Source organism: Vicia villosa, linkage group LG3, assembly GCF_029867415.1.
Source record: "Vicia villosa cultivar HV-30 ecotype Madison, WI linkage group LG3, Vvil1.0, whole genome shotgun sequence".
Classification (NCBI taxonomy): Eukaryota; Viridiplantae; Streptophyta; class Magnoliopsida; order Fabales; family Fabaceae; genus Vicia; species Vicia villosa.
This window is the reverse complement of record NC_081182.1, coordinates 11,078,503-11,097,541: the sequence shown is the minus strand read 5'-3', so window position 1 is coordinate 11,097,541 and position 19,039 is coordinate 11,078,503. Positions and strand designations below refer to the sequence as shown.

The 19,039-nt window shown below is 30.7% G+C and overlaps 1 protein-coding gene and 2 non-coding genes across 3 annotated transcripts; 2 read left to right on the top strand and 1 right to left on the bottom strand.

Moving 5' to 3' along the window:
• Positions 1 to 3,638: 3,638 nt before the first annotated feature.
• Positions 3,639 to 17,574, bottom strand: LOC131657534 (uncharacterized). Its single transcript, XM_058926919.1, has 28 exons — positions 17,343 to 17,574; positions 13,285 to 13,396; positions 13,067 to 13,179; positions 12,845 to 12,967; positions 12,402 to 12,607; positions 12,221 to 12,296; positions 11,573 to 11,659; positions 11,360 to 11,440; positions 11,246 to 11,278; positions 10,641 to 10,694; positions 10,521 to 10,562; positions 10,143 to 10,221; positions 9,675 to 9,745; positions 9,541 to 9,576; positions 9,210 to 9,289; positions 8,691 to 8,730; positions 7,575 to 7,628; positions 7,353 to 7,475; positions 6,910 to 7,115; positions 6,729 to 6,804; positions 6,081 to 6,167; positions 5,868 to 5,948; positions 5,754 to 5,786; positions 5,149 to 5,202; positions 5,029 to 5,070; positions 4,651 to 4,729; positions 4,183 to 4,253; positions 3,639 to 4,084 (listed from the first exon to the last, which is right to left on the bottom strand). The coding sequence occupies exons 1-28, from the start codon at positions 17,511 to 17,513 to the stop codon at positions 4,028 to 4,030; spliced, it is 2,367 nt and encodes a 788-aa protein (XP_058782902.1). The 5' UTR covers positions 17,514 to 17,574; the 3' UTR covers positions 3,639 to 4,027.
• TRNAS-GCU (transfer RNA serine (anticodon GCU)) lies at positions 7,207 to 7,288 on the top strand. The gene has a single exon. It is a non-coding gene; the product is annotated as a tRNA-Ser (tRNA).
• Positions 12,699 to 12,780, top strand: TRNAS-GCU (transfer RNA serine (anticodon GCU)). Its single transcript has one exon. It is a non-coding gene; the product is annotated as a tRNA-Ser (tRNA).
• Positions 17,575 to 19,039: the final 1,465 nt, after the last annotated feature.

The window sequence follows — 19,039 nt, the reverse complement described above, 5'->3', positions numbered from 1 at the left end:
CATTGGATCTCCATACGCCTTAAGATCGTGAGGACCAGGGCGCATCCCTACCATACTCCCTCAAAGGCGTCACGCACAGGAATATTAACGCTAAGTTTTTTAACTTTTCTTTCTTTTTCTTTATTCTTTTACTTCTTTTTTTTTACAATTATGTTGTTAACTAAAACAAAAACCCTTTTAAAAAATTTCTTTTTTGATCAAAATCCTTTTAATAGAATGACAAGTTTTTTTAATTTAATTAGTTTTATTTAGTAATTAAATTTAGTTGGTGATTAGGTTATTCACTTTATTTTTAATAGTTTTAATTAGTAAATTAGGTAAAATAGCTAGGATAATTTATTTTAAAATAATTAGAACTAATTTAGGATAGTTAAATTAGGGTTCATAAAATTAATCAGGATTAGCCGTTTTCTTTCTTAACATTAATTAGGGTTTTCATTAGATCACTCATGCACTAACGTTTCTCTTCTTTGTGTCGAATTTTCAGGGCAATTTTCAGATACCTCCCGACTGTGCGCCACGCCCTTCATAAAGCTAAGTCCCGATTCAATTTCCTTTATTATTTCTCTTTCCCTTTCTTTTTTATATTTAACACAATATTATTTTTGCCTTTAAATTTCTTAATTATTTATTTTGCCTTGCTAATTTAAAAGAACTTTCATACACTCATTTCCTGTGATTTTTCTGTTAATTCTCTGATGATCAGAGTCAATGCTCGAGGAAACCCCTAACTGTCAACTTTCTCAATCGAAGCTAAGTTTATATATTTATATTCCTTTTTCTTTTATCTTTTTATTTTTGATTAGGGTTAGCGATATCTGCCATTGAATTGATAATGCACTCACCCCTTTTTTGTTTCTATTTTTCCCACCTTTTCAGGGTTTGCCAACCGCCAAAGCTCAAATAGTCGGTAACCCTAAAATCTAATCTCTTTTATTTTTTTCTGATTTTAATTATTACTTATGTCAAACCTGCTGGTTTCATTCTCCCTTTCCCCCCGCTGGTTTCATTTTCCCTTTCCCCATTATTGCTTTAATTATTAATATTAATTGATGTGGTTAGTAATTCTAGGGAGTGCAAGCTTGTAATTAACCTAGAATAACTAATTATAAGATAAATATCTGAATCAAATCACGTGATTGTTGCACCCACGCACACTTTTAGGTAATCTCTCTGTTGCCTGTTGCCTTGTTGCCTGTTGCCTTGTGTTTTTTTGCAGAATAGCCATGTCCCTCGAATACGAGGATACCTCAGCCATGTTGCCTCGATTATGCAAAGGTCATAAGACCCTAATGATGCTGCCTTAGATACACCAATATGACCTCGACCCTCGGAAATTGCCTACGAAAAGGCTGAGGTATCCTCCGGTTGCCTACGAAAGTCTATTCTGGTCCTTCCCTTTGACTACCTGCCTCCCTATGGCATGGGACAGTCTTATGGCGAACGACATTGCGACGACCCTTCAACCTCCAAATGAAAGGCTTCCTGCCCTCTTATGGCGTGGATAGACCCTTTCACCCTGAAAGGCTAAAAGAACTACTTTCTACATTATTAAGGTAATTGCCCCTAATTGCCTTGCTCTGGCTAAAAACTTTTTTTTTTCATATTCTTTCTCATAAACCTTCAAAATGGCTACGCTCATTTACGAGCTAAAGTCCATATTCACTTCTTCTACATTTCTGAACGAAAAAGAGCAAAGCAATTAAGAGCCCCATGGAAAACCATGGATGCAAAGGGTGCCTTACACCTTCCCTTTGCATAATTACCCCCCGAACCCTGTTTTTTATTTAAAAGGTTTTTCCTATTCTTTTACCCTTTCTAATATTTGGATAAAATAAAAGTCGGTGGCGACTCTTGCTTACCGCGACATTTCGATAAAGTCAGTTCACCGTATTACAGAGAGGCTGACTACCTATTTGTCCGTCGTCATCTTATACAATTGATGAATATGCATATGGAATCATACACAAAGCTATATGAGATCAAAGAAAATTTCAATGCAATTCTCAATGCCCTAGTTCATTACCTTATTGGTTTGACTCTGTTTGAAAAATGAATGCGTTTTTCGGAAATGAGACACCTTATAGCAAGTGCTTATGATAGGGTGTATTGATTTAACACGATATGGTTTCTCTAAAACATTCTTTCCACTTCAGAGTAAGCCACCTCAAAATTCATCCAAACGCAACATGTGTATTGGTTGGCTATGAAAAAAACAATATTTTGTTCAAATTTATTTGAAATCGGGATGTCATATACCAAACACATCATCGGAGTGGACGATACATTTCTCAAAAGACGCTGAAACTTGGTCGGATCACTTTCTAGAAAGGATGAAAGAGTTCATCAAGTTGAGTGACATTGAAAAAGAAGAAAATAGGAAATATCAAAAAATGAACCACTAATAGATTTAGACATTGACATATGTTTTTATGCATTTTAGTTGTAATATAACAATATAACACTTTTTTTATGTAGCGTACTGCATAATATTATAAAATTGGATGATATTTTTTGGACAATTTTTGTGTTTTAAAATTCTATTTTGCATAATACATTGATTTTATTCTGCATAAATTTTGGATAGATCTAGAGATGCATCTTTAGATGCTGGGGGTATTTGAGACTTTTCCAGGTGATAGGGAAAAACACATAAGGGTGGAAGCTACCCCCTTAAAGAGTCTATCAATAAAGCTTTCATTCATAAATATTTAAGAAATAAATAGTTACGAGGGTTAAAGGGTTAAAACACGTAGTAATCTTAAATTTCAATTATCTTATCATTTCAGTTGTATTTATAGAACATTGATGTGAAATTTAACATTTATAATAGTTAACACGTTAAAATTTTTATTGTAAAAGTTTGACTTTTTTAATATTATTTAATTTTAAAAACGCATAATTGTAGAGATTAATCATTTGAACTAGGTAAAACTGCAATGAATTGCAAAGCGTTTTCTTTCTCTAAAAAATTAACAATGTTGCGCACATATAACTGTATTCGAACCAAAAATATCTTGTTAAGCTATAAGAGAACCCTTACCGTCTCATCTACGTAAAAATCAAAGACGTAAAAAGTTATTTTTATTAGGACTTTGATAGAATTTCAATTTTTTTAAATCTTACACAAAATGGAAAAGAAAAAAATTCAAAAACATATATATATTTAAAGAAAAGGTACTAATTAACACTAACCCGGTCCTCCCCTGAGAATGAAAGAGGATCCAGTGAAAATCTTCACCATTAAAAAAAAAGTTTAAATATTAAAAATAAAATTGATTGATTTAAATTGTTCCCATAGAAAACATGGAGAAATTTTATGGGAGGTAATCCCCCATGGGTCCACTGAAAACTAGACTTTTAAAAAATAAAATGAATGAATTAATAAAGAAGAATAAGAAAAAGAAGAAAAACTAGACTTTCAAAAAATAAAATGAATGAATAAAAGAAGAAGAAGAAGAAGAAGAAAAAGAAGAAAAACTAGACTTTGAAAAAATAAAATGAATGAATAAAAAAAGAAAGAATAAGAGAATAAGAAAAAGAAGAATAAGATCCTAGAAAGAAAGAATTGGAACATAATCACGTAGTGAGAAAAGGTAGTACTAAATTAACGAACCTACAAAGGGACACAGTGCATGTTTTGTATCACACAGACTTATCATAATTTTGCCAAACTCACCGTGAATGTTTGTATACATATACTCTGCACATTCACACCTGATAGCTGTTTCCAAATTGTTAAGAAACAGCACAATATGAATGGCAGCAAATATCAAAATGTATCCATGTCTTTTGATCTGAAAACCAATACAGACTATAAAGTACAAACAAACATGATATCTACTAGTATGAAATTCGAAAAGCTAATCAAATATCTACTTCAAGGAATCTGCTTATTCAACATCTTGCTTTATATGCTTATTCAATATTTTGCTTCTTTGTCAAAACCACAGCTGAAGACAAAGCTCCTATAGATAAATAAGTATTCCACTTCGTTTTAAATTAGCGGCCGGTTGATTATGTCCATCTAACTCAAAATGGGAGGAACCACTCTAAGCATCATACTCTGAACAAAAGATATCATCTGCAAACAAAACTCTCATATGAATTTGCCATACAGAAAATATTTAACATGAATGGTTAGCAAATGTGGATAATATTTTGGTTCAAGTAAGTTCTTACCGAAGCAATTCCAATACACATTATACTGAAGCCGGGAAAATCAAAAGGCGCCCTCTCAGATAGAAAGAGAGCTGAAAAGTGAGAATAAGTGTTTGTTAATAACTTTTTGTGATAATATGAGCCTTAAGGGGGGGTCAGGATCCTCTTCATTTTTCTCTCTCTCCATTTTCTCCATTATTATAGTTTTGTATATAAATAACACGTATTTTCATGACACGTGACAATTATTTCATATTTATTTAATTTTATATACTCAAAACTATAGTAATGGAGTCTTCCATTTCTTTTAAGAAATGGAGAAGATCTCTACCCCTTAAGGGGTATTAGGAAGATCCTAAAGTCCCACATTGGTTAGAGATAGAGCATTGAAAGAATATATATAGAGGCACACTCCTCATCTTACCAACCGGTTTTGTAAGGTGAGTTAGGTCAAACTCTAATAAGGGGACATAATGACTTTACACTCACCTGTTAATGGAGAGAAAGCCAATGGAGAAACAATATGTGCAATTGAACATATGCCTGAGATGCAACCTTGAGCCCTTCCCTGGAAGAAGATAAGTGAGAAATAATTGAACTGAATAGATTCTAAGCGGTCTTCTAACAAGAAAAAATAAATGGGATTAGAGAGCATTCAAATTTCAATCATGCAAAACTAAGCTATTTTTCTTCCATTAGAAGTTGGCTATATTTTTCCTCATGCCTTCTTTTTAGTGTATTCTCAGGTGCCAAATAAATGATCAGTTGAAAAAATCATACACATTGCTTAAAATCAAACAGATCTACATTTTACTACTATTATTAAGGAAAATATTACTAGTGTGAGTAGTAATATTAACATGATACCTGCTCATGGGGATCAACTTGTTTCGACACAATACTTCGTATCTACAAAAATGCAAAAGTAAATTACAAATCATTGACGGTCAAAGGGGAAATTCATTTAAAATGAGAAAAGAAACTCACACACGGTTGTGAAAAAACAAACAATATTGAGAACATTGCAGCTGCATAGGGAACCTGTCAACATGTACACCTTAGTAGTTAATACAACATAAAAAGAGAATGTAGAAGCCTAAAGGGAAGCTAGAATTATACATAGGCAAACAAAAGGAAGGTTCTATATATGGTCACGACCGCGTTGCGGTAGCGTAAAGGCTTTCGCGGTTTCGGTCGGTATATGCTATGCTACTGATTAATATTGTTGCGGTGTGAATTAATCACAACATTTATAAAAAATTATTTTTTGTGATTTGTACTTTCATATTCTAATTGTGAAAATTCCGCGTCTATAATGGTGTGATAACGGTGTTTTGTGGCCAGATGTTTCGTGGGCGTAATGGCGTTTTTGTCGCGGACTCGTGGCCATAATGACTTTTGATTTGTGATTTCTTTCTCACCATAAAAATGGAGAATAATGGCATCGGCACCTTCTGATACCGTTTTGTCGCAGCATATTTTGCAGTAACGGGAACCAAATAAATTATGCAAGTTTCCACTTATAATTAACTATGTGTTGTACAATAACAGAAAAAAACTTCAAATTAGCAATAGAGTAGCAGAAGACATACCCAGGCGGACCATGCTATGCTGTAAATGAACATCTGCATACCATTTGATATAACTGATTTAGAATTTTATAAAAGTGTGTTTTTTTATAATTTCAGAAAAGGCAAAATGCTTACATGTACACAGTGAAAAAACAGTCCAATTGAAAGAAGCCTTGCCTCACCCAATGAAGGAGCAAAAATAGGCATAAGAAAAAGCTGTGATCATCAATGTTCAATATTAATATTTACGCTAAACTAAAAAAAAATCCAAAGATTAGACACAGGGCAAAAGGAAAACTATACACAGTTGTTATTTGAGAACTAAAATAAAAGCTTTACAAAAATTACCTGTGACACAGTCCCTGCAATACCGGAAATGATCATTAAGTCAGCAAAGTGATTCTTATCAAAATGAAACCGAGCCTTCAAGTAAAACTGCATACAAAGAATAAAGTGTCATTACAGACTAAATTTGAATGACTAGTTCTAGTTATAATGTATATAAAAAACAGTTTGATCATGAACTTGTAAGAGAGTAAATATAATAATACGTTTTAGAAAGACATGGATACTCCAGAATAAGAAAGTTAGTAGCAGTAAGAGATTGAACAATGGTAAACTGATAATTAAAAGATTCAAAAGCTTATAGCATAATAAAGCTGTTAACAACCAAGAGAGGTATAAATTATATTGGTTAAAGATAAATTGGTTAGAACAGGGAAGCTGTATATCATCATGAAGTCATGATAAATTCTATGAAGCACAGACACACATACACCGACACTGATAATGACACATACATCGACACATCGGACATGACAATGATAATGACATGTCGACACTGATAATAAATTAAAAAAAATAAATAAATTGATTGTAATCAAAGTGTCGGTGTCCAACACTAAGAGGTGCAGGTGCTTCAAGAGTTTATAATAACCCTAATATGAATAAGTATCCCTCTATGCTCCAATTGCATAAAAGAAAATAAGAAAATACCATCATTGAACCATGAAGTCCAACATCTGCAAGGTTGCTGAAGAATGCAACAATTGCTGCTTGGGAGATAGTCTTGCTGCAAATTAGAATGCAACGATTTCATTTTGTGAAAAACAAGCAAATAAAACCTAGTCCTCAAAATTAAATTGAGGAGTGTAGGAATGAAAATTGAAACACATACCTACTATTGAGAAATGAGGTTATATCCTGCAAAGAACGCAGTGCTTTCATCAACGGAACATTGGCTTTGGATTTTCCATTGATTTTACAAATCGAGGGTTTTTCATGTGAAATGATTGGGGCATAAAGGTCACTTTGATCGATGACTGAATCCCGAAGGAAAATTTGCATGTAAACTGCTCCAAGTGCCGCAACAAAAGTAGAAACCTTATAATCCAAAGAGAAAACTCAATTATTAATAATGATAATAATAAATTCCAACAAAAAATAAATATTAAAATTAAATGACACCAACAACGTCGCTTTGGCCGAGTGGTTAAGGCGTGTGCCTGCTAAGTACATGGGGTTTCCCCGCGAGAGTTCGAATCTCTCAGGCGACGTTATCTTTTTTTATTTTTCAAAACTTCAAAAAAAAGAAATTAAAATTAATTATTTATTATGCACCTGAAAAGTTTGAGCGGCGGTTAAAAAACGAGCTGCAAGGGTCCCACAAACGAACGCAGCAGAACCTATTCCTGAAAGAATTCCAAACGCAGTGCTTCGTCCACCTTGTGGAACATTATCTGCCTAATTAATATAAAAACAAAATTAATTACATTTTAATACTCAATCAATATGATCATGTTTAATTGAGGATTTTAGTAATAGTTAATTAATTGGACTTACGACGTAAGCTAGAGCGAATAATAGGGTGTATTGATTTAACACGATATGGTTTCTCTAAAACATTCTTTCCACTTCAGAGTAAGCCACCTCAAAATTCATCCAAACGCAACATGTGTATTGGTTGGCTATGAAAAAAACAATATTTTGTTCAAATTTATTTGAAATCGGGATGTCATATACCAAACACATCATCGGAGTGGACGATACATTTCTCAAAAGACGCTGAAACTTGGTCGGATCACTTTCTAGAAAGGATGAAAGAGTTCATCAAGTTGAGTGACATTGAAAAAGAAGAAAATAGGAAATATCAAAAAATGAACCACTAATAGATTTAGACATTGACATATGTTTTTATGCATTTTAGTTGTAATATAACAATATAACACTTTTTTTATGTAGCGTACTGCATAATATTATAAAATTGGATGATATTTTTTGGACAATTTTTGTGTTTTAAAATTCTATTTTGCATAATACATTGATTTTATTCTGCATAAATTTTGGATAGATCTAGAGATGCATCTTTAGATGCTGGGGGTATTTGAGACTTTTCCAGGTGATAGGGAAAAACACATAAGGGTGGAAGCTACCCCCTTAAAGAGTCTATCAATAAAGCTTTCATTCATAAATATTTAAGAAATAAATAGTTACGAGGGTTAAAGGGTTAAAACACGTAGTAATCTTAAATTTCAATTATCTTATCATTTCAGTTGTATTTATAGAACATTGATGTGAAATTTAACATTTATAATAGTTAACACGTTAAAATTTTTATTGTAAAAGTTTGACTTTTTTAATATTATTTAATTTTAAAAACGCATAATTGTAGAGATTAATCATTTGAACTAGGTAAAACTGCAATGAATTGCAAAGCGTTTTCTTTCTCTAAAAAATTAACAATGTTGCGCACATATAACTGTATTCGAACCAAAAATATCTTGTTAAGCTATAAGAGAACCCTTACCGTCTCATCTACGTAAAAATCAAAGACGTAAAAAGTTATTTTTATTAGGACTTTGATAGAATTTCAATTTTTTTAAATCTTACACAAAATGGAAAAGAAAAAAATTCAAAAACATATATATATTTAAAGAAAAGGTACTAATTAACACTAACCCGGTCCTCCCCTGAGAATGAAAGAGGATCCAGTGAAAATCTTCACCATTAAAAAAAAAGTTTAAATATTAAAAATAAAATTGATTGATTTAAATTGTTCCCATAGAAAACATGGAGAAATTTTATGGGAGGTAATCCCCCATGGGTCCACTGAAAACTAGACTTTTAAAAAATAAAATGAATGAATTAATAAAGAAGAATAAGAAAAAGAAGAAAAACTAGACTTTCAAAAAATAAAATGAATGAATAAAAGAAGAAGAAGAAGAAGAAAAAGAAGAAAAACTAGACTTTGAAAAAATAAAATGAATGAATAAAAAAAGAAAGAATAAGAGAATAAGAAAAAGAAGAATAAGATCCTAGAAAGAAAGAATTGGAACATAATCACGTAGTGAGAAAAGGTAGTACTAAATTAACGAACCTACAAAGGGACACAGTGCATGTTTTGTATCACACAGACTTATCATAATTTTGCCAAACTCACCGTGAATGTTTGTATACATATACTCTGCACATTCACACCTGATAGCTGTTTCCAAATTGTTAAGAAACAGCACAATATGAATGGCAGCAAATATCAAAATGTATCCATGTCTTTTGATCTGAAAACCAATACAGACTATAAAGTACAAACAAACATGATATCTACTAGTATGAAATTCGAAAAGCTAATCAAATATCTACTTCAAGGAATCTGCTTATTCAACATCTTGCTTTATATGCTTATTCAATATTTTGCTTCTTTGTCAAAACCACAGCTGAAGACAAAGCTCCTATAGATAAATAAGTATTCCACTTCGTTTTAAATTAGCGGCCGGTTGATTATGTCCATCTAACTCAAAATGGGAGGAACCACTCTAAGCATCATACTCTGAACAAAAGATATCATCTGCAAACAAAACTCTCATATGAATTTGCCATACAGAAAATATTTAACATGAATGGTTAGCAAATGTGGATAATATTTTGGTTCAAGTAAGTTCTTACCGAAGCAATTCCAATACACATTATACTGAAGCCGGGAAAATCAAAAGGCGCCCTCTCAGATAGAAAGAGAGCTGAAAAGTGAGAATAAGTGTTTGTTAATAACTTTTTGTGATAATATGAGCCTTAAGGGGGGGTCAGGATCCTCTTCATTTTTCTCTCTCTCCATTTTCTCCATTATTATAGTTTTGTATATAAATAACACGTATTTTCATGACACGTGACAATTATTTCATATTTATTTAATTTTATATACTCAAAACTATAGTAATGGAGTCTTCCATTTCTTTTAAGAAATGGAGAAGATCTCTACCCCTTAAGGGGTATTAGGAAGATCCTAAAGTCCCACATTGGTTAGAGATAGAGCATTGAAAGAATATATATAGAGGCACACTCCTCATCTTACCAACCGGTTTTGTAAGGTGAGTTAGGTCAAACTCTAATAAGGGGACATAATGACTTTACACTCACCTGTTAATGGAGAGAAAGCCAATGGAGAAACAATATGTGCAATTGAACATATGCCTGAGATGCAACCTTGAGCCCTTCCCTGGAAGAAGATAAGTGAGAAATAATTGAACTGAATAGATTCTAAGCGGTCTTCTAACAAGAAAAAATAAATGGGATTAGAGAGCATTCAAATTTCAATCATGCAAAACTAAGCTATTTTTCTTCCATTAGAAGTTGGCTATATTTTTCCTCATGCCTTCTTTTTAGTGTATTCTCAGGTGCCAAATAAATGATCAGTTGAAAAAATCATACACATTGCTTAAAATCAAACAGATCTACATTTTACTACTATTATTAAGGAAAATATTACTAGTGTGAGTAGTAATATTAACATGATACCTGCTCATGGGGATCAACTTGTTTCGACACAATACTTCGTATCTACAAAAATGCAAAAGTAAATTACAAATCATTGACGGTCAAAGGGGAAATTCATTTAAAATGAGAAAAGAAACTCACACACGGTTGTGAAAAAACAAACAATATTGAGAACATTGCAGCTGCATAGGGAACCTGTCAACATGTACACCTTAGTAGTTAATACAACATAAAAAGAGAATGTAGAAGCCTAAAGGGAAGCTAGAATTATACATAGGCAAACAAAAGGAAGGTTCTATATATGGTCACGACCGCGTTGCGGTAGCGTAAAGGCTTTCGCGGTTTCGGTCGGTATATGCTATGCTACTGATTAATATTGTTGCGGTGTGAATTAATCACAACATTTATAAAAAATTATTTTTTGTGATTTGTACTTTCATATTCTAATTGTGAAAATTCCGCGTCTATAATGGTGTGATAACGGTGTTTTGTGGCCAGATGTTTCGTGGGCGTAATGGCGTTTTTGTCGCGGACTCGTGGCCATAATGACTTTTGATTTGTGATTTCTTTCTCACCATAAAAATGGAGAATAATGGCATCGGCACCTTCTGATACCGTTTTGTCGCAGCATATTTTGCAGTAACGGGAACCAAATAAATTATGCAAGTTTCCACTTATAATTAACTATGTGTTGTACAATAACAGAAAAAAACTTCAAATTAGCAATAGAGTAGCAGAAGACATACCCAGGCGGACCATGCTATGCTGTAAATGAACATCTGCATACCATTTGATATAACTGATTTAGAATTTTATAAAAGTGTGTTTTTTTATAATTTCAGAAAAGGCAAAATGCTTACATGTACACAGTGAAAAAACAGTCCAATTGAAAGAAGCCTTGCCTCACCCAATGAAGGAGCAAAAATAGGCATAAGAAAAAGCTGTGATCATCAATGTTCAATATTAATATTTACGCTAAACTAAAAAAAAATCCAAAGATTAGACACAGGGCAAAAGGAAAACTATACACAGTTGTTATTTGAGAACTAAAATAAAAGCTTTACAAAAATTACCTGTGACACAGTCCCTGCAATACCGGAAATGATCATTAAGTCAGCAAAGTGATTCTTATCAAAATGAAACCGAGCCTTCAAGTAAAACTGCATACAAAGAATAAAGTGTCATTACAGACTAAATTTGAATGACTAGTTCTAGTTATAATGTATATAAAAAACAGTTTGATCATGAACTTGTAAGAGAGTAAATATAATAATACGTTTTAGAAAGACATGGATACTCCAGAATAAGAAAGTTAGTAGCAGTAAGAGATTGAACAATGGTAAACTGATAATTAAAAGATTCAAAAGCTTATAGCATAATAAAGCTGTTAACAACCAAGAGAGGTATAAATTATATTGGTTAAAGATAAATTGGTTAGAACAGGGAAGCTGTATATCATCATGAAGTCATGATAAATTCTATGAAGCACAGACACACATACACCGACACTGATAATGACACATACATCGACACATCGGACATGACAATGATAATGACATGTCGACACTGATAATAAATTAAAAAAAATAAATAAATTGATTGTAATCAAAGTGTCGGTGTCCAACACTAAGAGGTGCAGGTGCTTCAAGAGTTTATAATAACCCTAATATGAATAAGTATCCCTCTATGCTCCAATTGCATAAAAGAAAATAAGAAAATACCATCATTGAACCATGAAGTCCAACATCTGCAAGGTTGCTGAAGAATGCAACAATTGCTGCTTGGGAGATAGTCTTGCTGCAAATTAGAATGCAACGATTTCATTTTGTGAAAAACAAGCAAATAAAACCTAGTCCTCAAAATTAAATTGAGGAGTGTAGGAATGAAAATTGAAACACATACCTACTATTGAGAAATGAGGTTATATCCTGCAAAGAACGCAGTGCTTTCATCAACGGAACATTGGCTTTGGATTTTCCATTGATTTTACAAATCGAGGGTTTTTCATGTGAAATGATTGGGGCATAAAGGTCACTTTGATCGATGACTGAATCCCGAAGGAAAATTTGCATGTAAACTGCTCCAAGTGCCGCAACAAAAGTAGAAACCTTATAATCCAAAGAGAAAACTCAATTATTAATAATGATAATAATAAATTCCAACAAAAAATAAATATTAAAATTAAATGACACCAACAACGTCGCTTTGGCCGAGTGGTTAAGGCGTGTGCCTGCTAAGTACATGGGGTTTCCCCGCGAGAGTTCGAATCTCTCAGGCGACGTTATCTTTTTTTATTTTTCAAAACTTCAAAAAAAAGAAATTAAAATTAATTATTTATTATGCACCTGAAAAGTTTGAGCGGCGGTTAAAAAACGAGCTGCAAGGGTCCCACAAACGAACGCAGCAGAACCTATTCCTGAAAGAATTCCAAACGCAGTGCTTCGTCCACCTTGTGGAACATTATCTGCCTAATTAATATAAAAACAAAATTAATTACATTTTAATACTCAATCAATATGATCATGTTTAATTGAGGATTTTAGTAATAGTTAATTAATTGGACTTACGACGTAAGCTAGAGCGAGGCAAGGAATGCATCCATCGCAAATCATGAAAATTATGATCTTAAAGACGTAGTAAATGTAGAAGAATGTTTTGGTTCTACTGTAGGCTAATATGCCTGTGAAAAAGATAACAGTGGATTAGTACGATTAAGTTATTTGATAATGAGTATTAAAAGGGGACTAATTTGTGTTTATGAAATATTGGATTTAAGTGTACTTACCTAAGGGAATAATCATGAGGGTCATTGGAAGTGTGAGAATAGCCTTTCTTCCATATTTGTCTGAGAGACTGCCCAAGATTGGCATCATCACAAGCGTTCCCACTCCTATCATCTGCAAAGCAAAAATTATATCAAAATCATGTTATGTTCCAATATTGATTAATTACTAATATTATTTTTTTAGTTAAATAAAATGTACATAATGTTGTTGTTCAAATAAAAAATATAAATTTTTTATCTCATTCAACTCATTATAATTTAGTAGAATAGATATTGCTCATTGGATGTTCCGCTACGTTTTTATTTTTTTTTCTTATTTATTTTATTATTTTTTAAATATTTATTAGCTTTTATATTTTAATTTCTTCATTTATTTTTCAACTATTATGAGTAAAAAATAATTTTCTAAATTAAAATGAATTTATTTTTCTTATTTAAAAGTGATATATATTAAAAGATTTAATGAAGATGCATTGACAATATAAATTTTTTTTACATTGTCGTCAATAGAAATATATCATTCTATCATCTCATGACTCATATCATTAACAAAAGAAGTAAAGATTAAAAGTCTATTTCGATAAACAATTTATTTGAAATTTTTAGCATAAGTGCTTACAAGGCAGTCTCAATATTTTGGAATAGTCATGGTTTAACCATTACTAAATAATTAGAGGCCCTAATTAACCTCATTTTAATAGTGACAAATATTTATGAGGCCCTTTTTAGTTACAGTTTAATCATAAAAAATTTGAGGCCCTGTGCTGTAGCCCGCTTTGCACGCCCTCAAAGACGGCCCTGAGTGCTTATTAAAATAAACACTTATGAGTAAGTTTGCATAAATTATTTTTCTAATTATATAAAATATAATTATTTTTATATTTTTTAAATCATTTTCATAAATTATATGGGTGAACTTATAAAAATTAGTTTAAAATTTTTATAAATAATTCTATAAGCTAAATTTTTAGGTCATAAAATAAATTCAAATAACTCAATCTAAAACTTATACCATAAGTATATACAAATAGGGGTAGATGTGATGTGGGGTATTGAGTATTTTACTATTTTATCTTTGAGAATTTATTTGTATACTTATATAATTTATATAGGGTGAAAAATATCACAGAAAACTCCAAAATATTCTTCGGATATGTCGGAAGTATGATTAATTTGAATATGCATATTCGAAGATATCCCAACGAAAATTTAAAATATTGATTAATTCGGATATGCATATTCGAATTAACTAAAATCCCAAATTTCTTTTAACTTTATTTTAAAAAAAATATTTATTTATAATATAGTTATAATATCATTACTGAGTTATTATTAATAAAGTATAATTAAATAGAAATTATTTTAAATAATAAATAAAGAGATTAAATAAAATTTTAATTTTGTAATAATTTATTTGTCACAAATTATAAAAGTAATTATTTTTTAAATGACTACAACATTATGCATTATAATTAAGATAATTAATGAAATTATCATGTTAAAATTATCCTTCTATTAATATTATAATTTTTTAATTTATATTAAATTTTTTTCTTTGATTAATTTTGTATATAAATATTCTGTTGATTTAAATATTTATTAGGCTAATATTATTATTATATCTTAATTATAATGATATATTTAATTAATATAATTAATTATATTATTATTTATATTGATTTATCTTGATTTTAATTTTTTAATAAATATTGAATTATTTCGGATATGCAATTCGAAAAGTCTTAACACTAAAAATTGAGATTGTTCGGGTATGTATATTTGAAGCCACCCCTTTTCTATAAAAAAATTGATTTCGGATAGGCATATGCGAAGTCATCTTTTTTTTATAAAAAAGTGTATCTTGGGATATACATATCCGAAATATAGGGGTATTTTAAAATTTTTACTAAGATACATAAGAAGTCATTTAGGATGTATAGAGAATTTCCCTTTATGTTTTTAGTTAATATCTACCAGGCCCAATAACATAGAACTTGGAATCAAGTAAGCTTGGTCCAATAGATAGCCCAATAAAACATTATCATGCTATTGCTATAGTAAATGAGTGCCAACAATATATTATTTGTTAACACAAATATAGTGGAACTTTAACCTATAAAAAAGGAAGTGTGTACTATTAAATAATATTTGGTTAACACTATTCTCATATGGAGTAGGAAGCTTATGTTGCTGTACTCTTTTGTCTCATCTTTGTGAACTTTTTTTTTTCTTGTTGGTTAGTAGAAGGAAGACTCTTTTGTCTATTCATCCGGACATGTGATAAAAGAATTAATTTAAAATCAAAATAAAAAATAAAACCACATACTAATAGGACAATGCAATCGACAAAGTCAGAAAAAAGCACGAAAAATCGCGGAAAAAGCAAAGCAATGAATCGCAGTTGGTGGGGAGCAAAGTTAGTTTTAACTTTTAAGTTAAAGAAAAAATGAGAGCCAAATTATGAAGACTTATGGAAACCAAAAGGAAGGTTCTTTGGTTGAGTGGGGACAAACTTACCAAAACGGGCAAAGAGAAACTTTCATTTATCCCATCAATGAAAATAATTATATTTTGGAACTAAATATTTAAACCAAGCATTAGTACCCAAGAATTGGGAAAACTTCTCTACATAACATTTACTATAAACACGATATATTAAATAAAATATATAAAATAAAATATTATAATATATTTTTAAAAATATTATATAAAATTAAAAATAATTAAAATAGTATATAAATATCCAATATAGTGCAAAATAATATAATATAATTTTTTTTAATAAAACCTTAGTGAAAAAACAAATTAAAAATTTCGTAAAGATACTTTTATTCTTCTTATTTAATGATAAAGGGTGTGTTGGATGTATCGTTTTCTATAAGATTAAATTAAATCATCAATGTATTACCATATGTTTGAAATTATTCTTTCTTTTTCTTTTTGTTTAGTAGTTTCGTTGATGTATTAAATGTATAAATTTATTTTAAAAAGTGCAAAAATATATAATACTTATAATATAGTGAGTATTAAGTTCTTTTTTATGTATTCAAAAGATATGCATGGTTTAGTCTACCCGAGTGGTAGAGTTTTGTAGTTGCTTTTTTCTTTGGGTTTAGGCCCTCCTTTGTACCAAAAAATATATATATATTTGGATGAGATGGTAAAAGATCTCTTCCATCTTAACTAGATAATATTTGATTTCTATAAAAAAAAAATGTATGTGATATAAATTGATAATATTAATATTTAATATTTAATATAAAAAATTATTAACTCATTATTTTAGTGAATAACAAATTTTTCTAACTATAATTTTAAAGTTAAAATTTATATTTTATTAAGTCCCATTTTATCAAACTTGAGAAGTGGGTCCATATAAGTCAGCTCATTTTAATGACTATATTGAATAGTATACTATATTCATTAGTAGCAACTAATACTAAATGTGTATTTGACATTGTTTGTTATGAAAGTAATCTATTCTCTTACTCAAAAACTTGAAAACAATGGTTTTCTTTCAAAATAAATATATAGATGAAATATCAAACATCTGCAACTCAGGGTCATTCATCTATTCTATTTAAAATGTTATGAATTAGTGGTGTCTAATCTTCGTGAACAAAACTTGTAAGCAACATAAAAATTCTCTCCTTTCAACCGAAATTGCTTGGAGTACTCATCCTTTACCATTTAGATTAACTTATTGTTGATTATCACATCATTTTTAATTTATTAATTTAATTTATATCATATTTAATTAATTTTTTAAGTAATATAATAAAATAAAGTAGTTTATAAGAGTTGTCAATTTAATAATCAGAGTTTTAAAATAAAATTTAAATTTTATTAAAAAAAACCTTTAAAATAATAATTAGTATTAACATTAATAATACTAATCTTCATTATTCTCCAATTAAGTGTTATGTATCACAAAGAAAATAGAGGAATATTTATCAATGCTAATATATATTTCTTGCTAATACATAACAAGAAACAGAAACATCTGAAGCATAAATAAGTGAAAAAGATAAATATATAATTTGAAAGATATGAATTACCGCTTGTTGAAAACCAGTGAGGTAGATTGCAAGTGAGCATTCATCTTGTCCGGGACAAAGTGCAGCCATTGTGACATCGGTGATCGCCGGAACCACCATGAATGTCGATAAGTTATGCAGAAAGACAGTCATGAAGAGATGACTCAACCCATACAAATTCAGTTTCTCCATTATAGTGTGAATCTTGCATGGAAAGCCACCAACCTCTCTATATATAATGCAATGCAAGATTCACTTAGAAGCGCCAACTTATGTGTATGTGTGTGGGACCTCGTTGTAGTGTACTCATGCTATTGCTTCCTAAGTGTGCATGTAAATTTCAAACACTAGTAGTAACCACTACTCCTCATATTTCACAAATAATAGACACCAAACAAGTGTAATATAAATTAATTTTCAAGTTATTTGTTAATTCTAAATTAATAGAAGAGAAACGTAGCTTCTAAGATAAGATAGTGGTATAACACAGATATCCAAGGTTAACTAATTAGTCATGTTCCATTTTTAGTTTCAAATTTCAACTAGTGATACGACAATATCCAAGTGGGCTAAGACCCAAACTCATCTCACGACCACATATAATAATGTAATTCTTTGTGTCAAAACTATGTATGTGTCGAAATAGTTTAATTTGTATCGAGTTATATTAGATGTTGAAGTGTCAAAGTAGGTTGCTTCACACAGGATTTCGCCTTATACCAAAATAAATATTTTGGATTTTTATAATTTTGCGCTTTGGTTTAGGAAAAAAGCAACCTAAGACTATAAATAAGGGGTAACTAACCCCTATATCGTATATACACAAGTATTCACCGAATTTTGCAGTTGTAAAATAAATAAGAATTTTTTTATAGTTTGTGGGCAGAGAGAAACTCTACAAAAAATATTTTTCTTTCTCCTTTTAATTTTGTTCAAACCCTAATTCACATTTCTTCATAAATTTTCTTTCTTTCTACTCTCATTATCATTGTGTAGCGATAAGGAATTACTAAAAGGTTTGAGTTTAATTCCAAAATCTAGTATCTAGAGCATTGGTTGTGTGATTCGTGGGAAGAAAATCACGATGGCGATGAATCATCTAAATGAGCATTTTCCGGGGAGTCTCCTAATTTTGAAGGGTCAGAATTATGAGAATTGGTGCGAGCAGATGAAGGTGATTTTTTGTTATTACGATCTTTGGGATCTTATGAAAGAAGGAGTAACACCGCTTGCAGAAAACACAACAGATGAAAAAAAAGGCTAAACACAAAAAATTGAAAAAGAAGAAGAAGAATTATAAAGCACTTTTTTACCGCTACAGAAAATGACGACTTTGCTGGGGACTACACATCCTAAGAGGGTCAACCCTAGTTTAGTTTATTTTGTGCTTGAGTGTTTACTTTTGTTTGTTTATTCTTATATTCTTTATGCTTATTCTTATGCTCTTATGTTCTTTATGTTTACTCTTGTGTTATATTTCTTTACTCTTGCTTTACTACTTTTTATTTATTTCTGTATATACTCATTTGTGGGTATGGGAATAATACTTGAGTGAAGCTCTCAACCCGAGCTTTGAAAAACAAGAGAAAAAACATAAGTTAGGAGGTGGTTGTGTTGTGTTAGTCCCCAAGGAGCACACCTTGAATGGCTAACACAAAGATCCCACTTGGAGGAGACCTATTCATGAAATTCGTCATAAGATGGTTAGCCCATTGCAT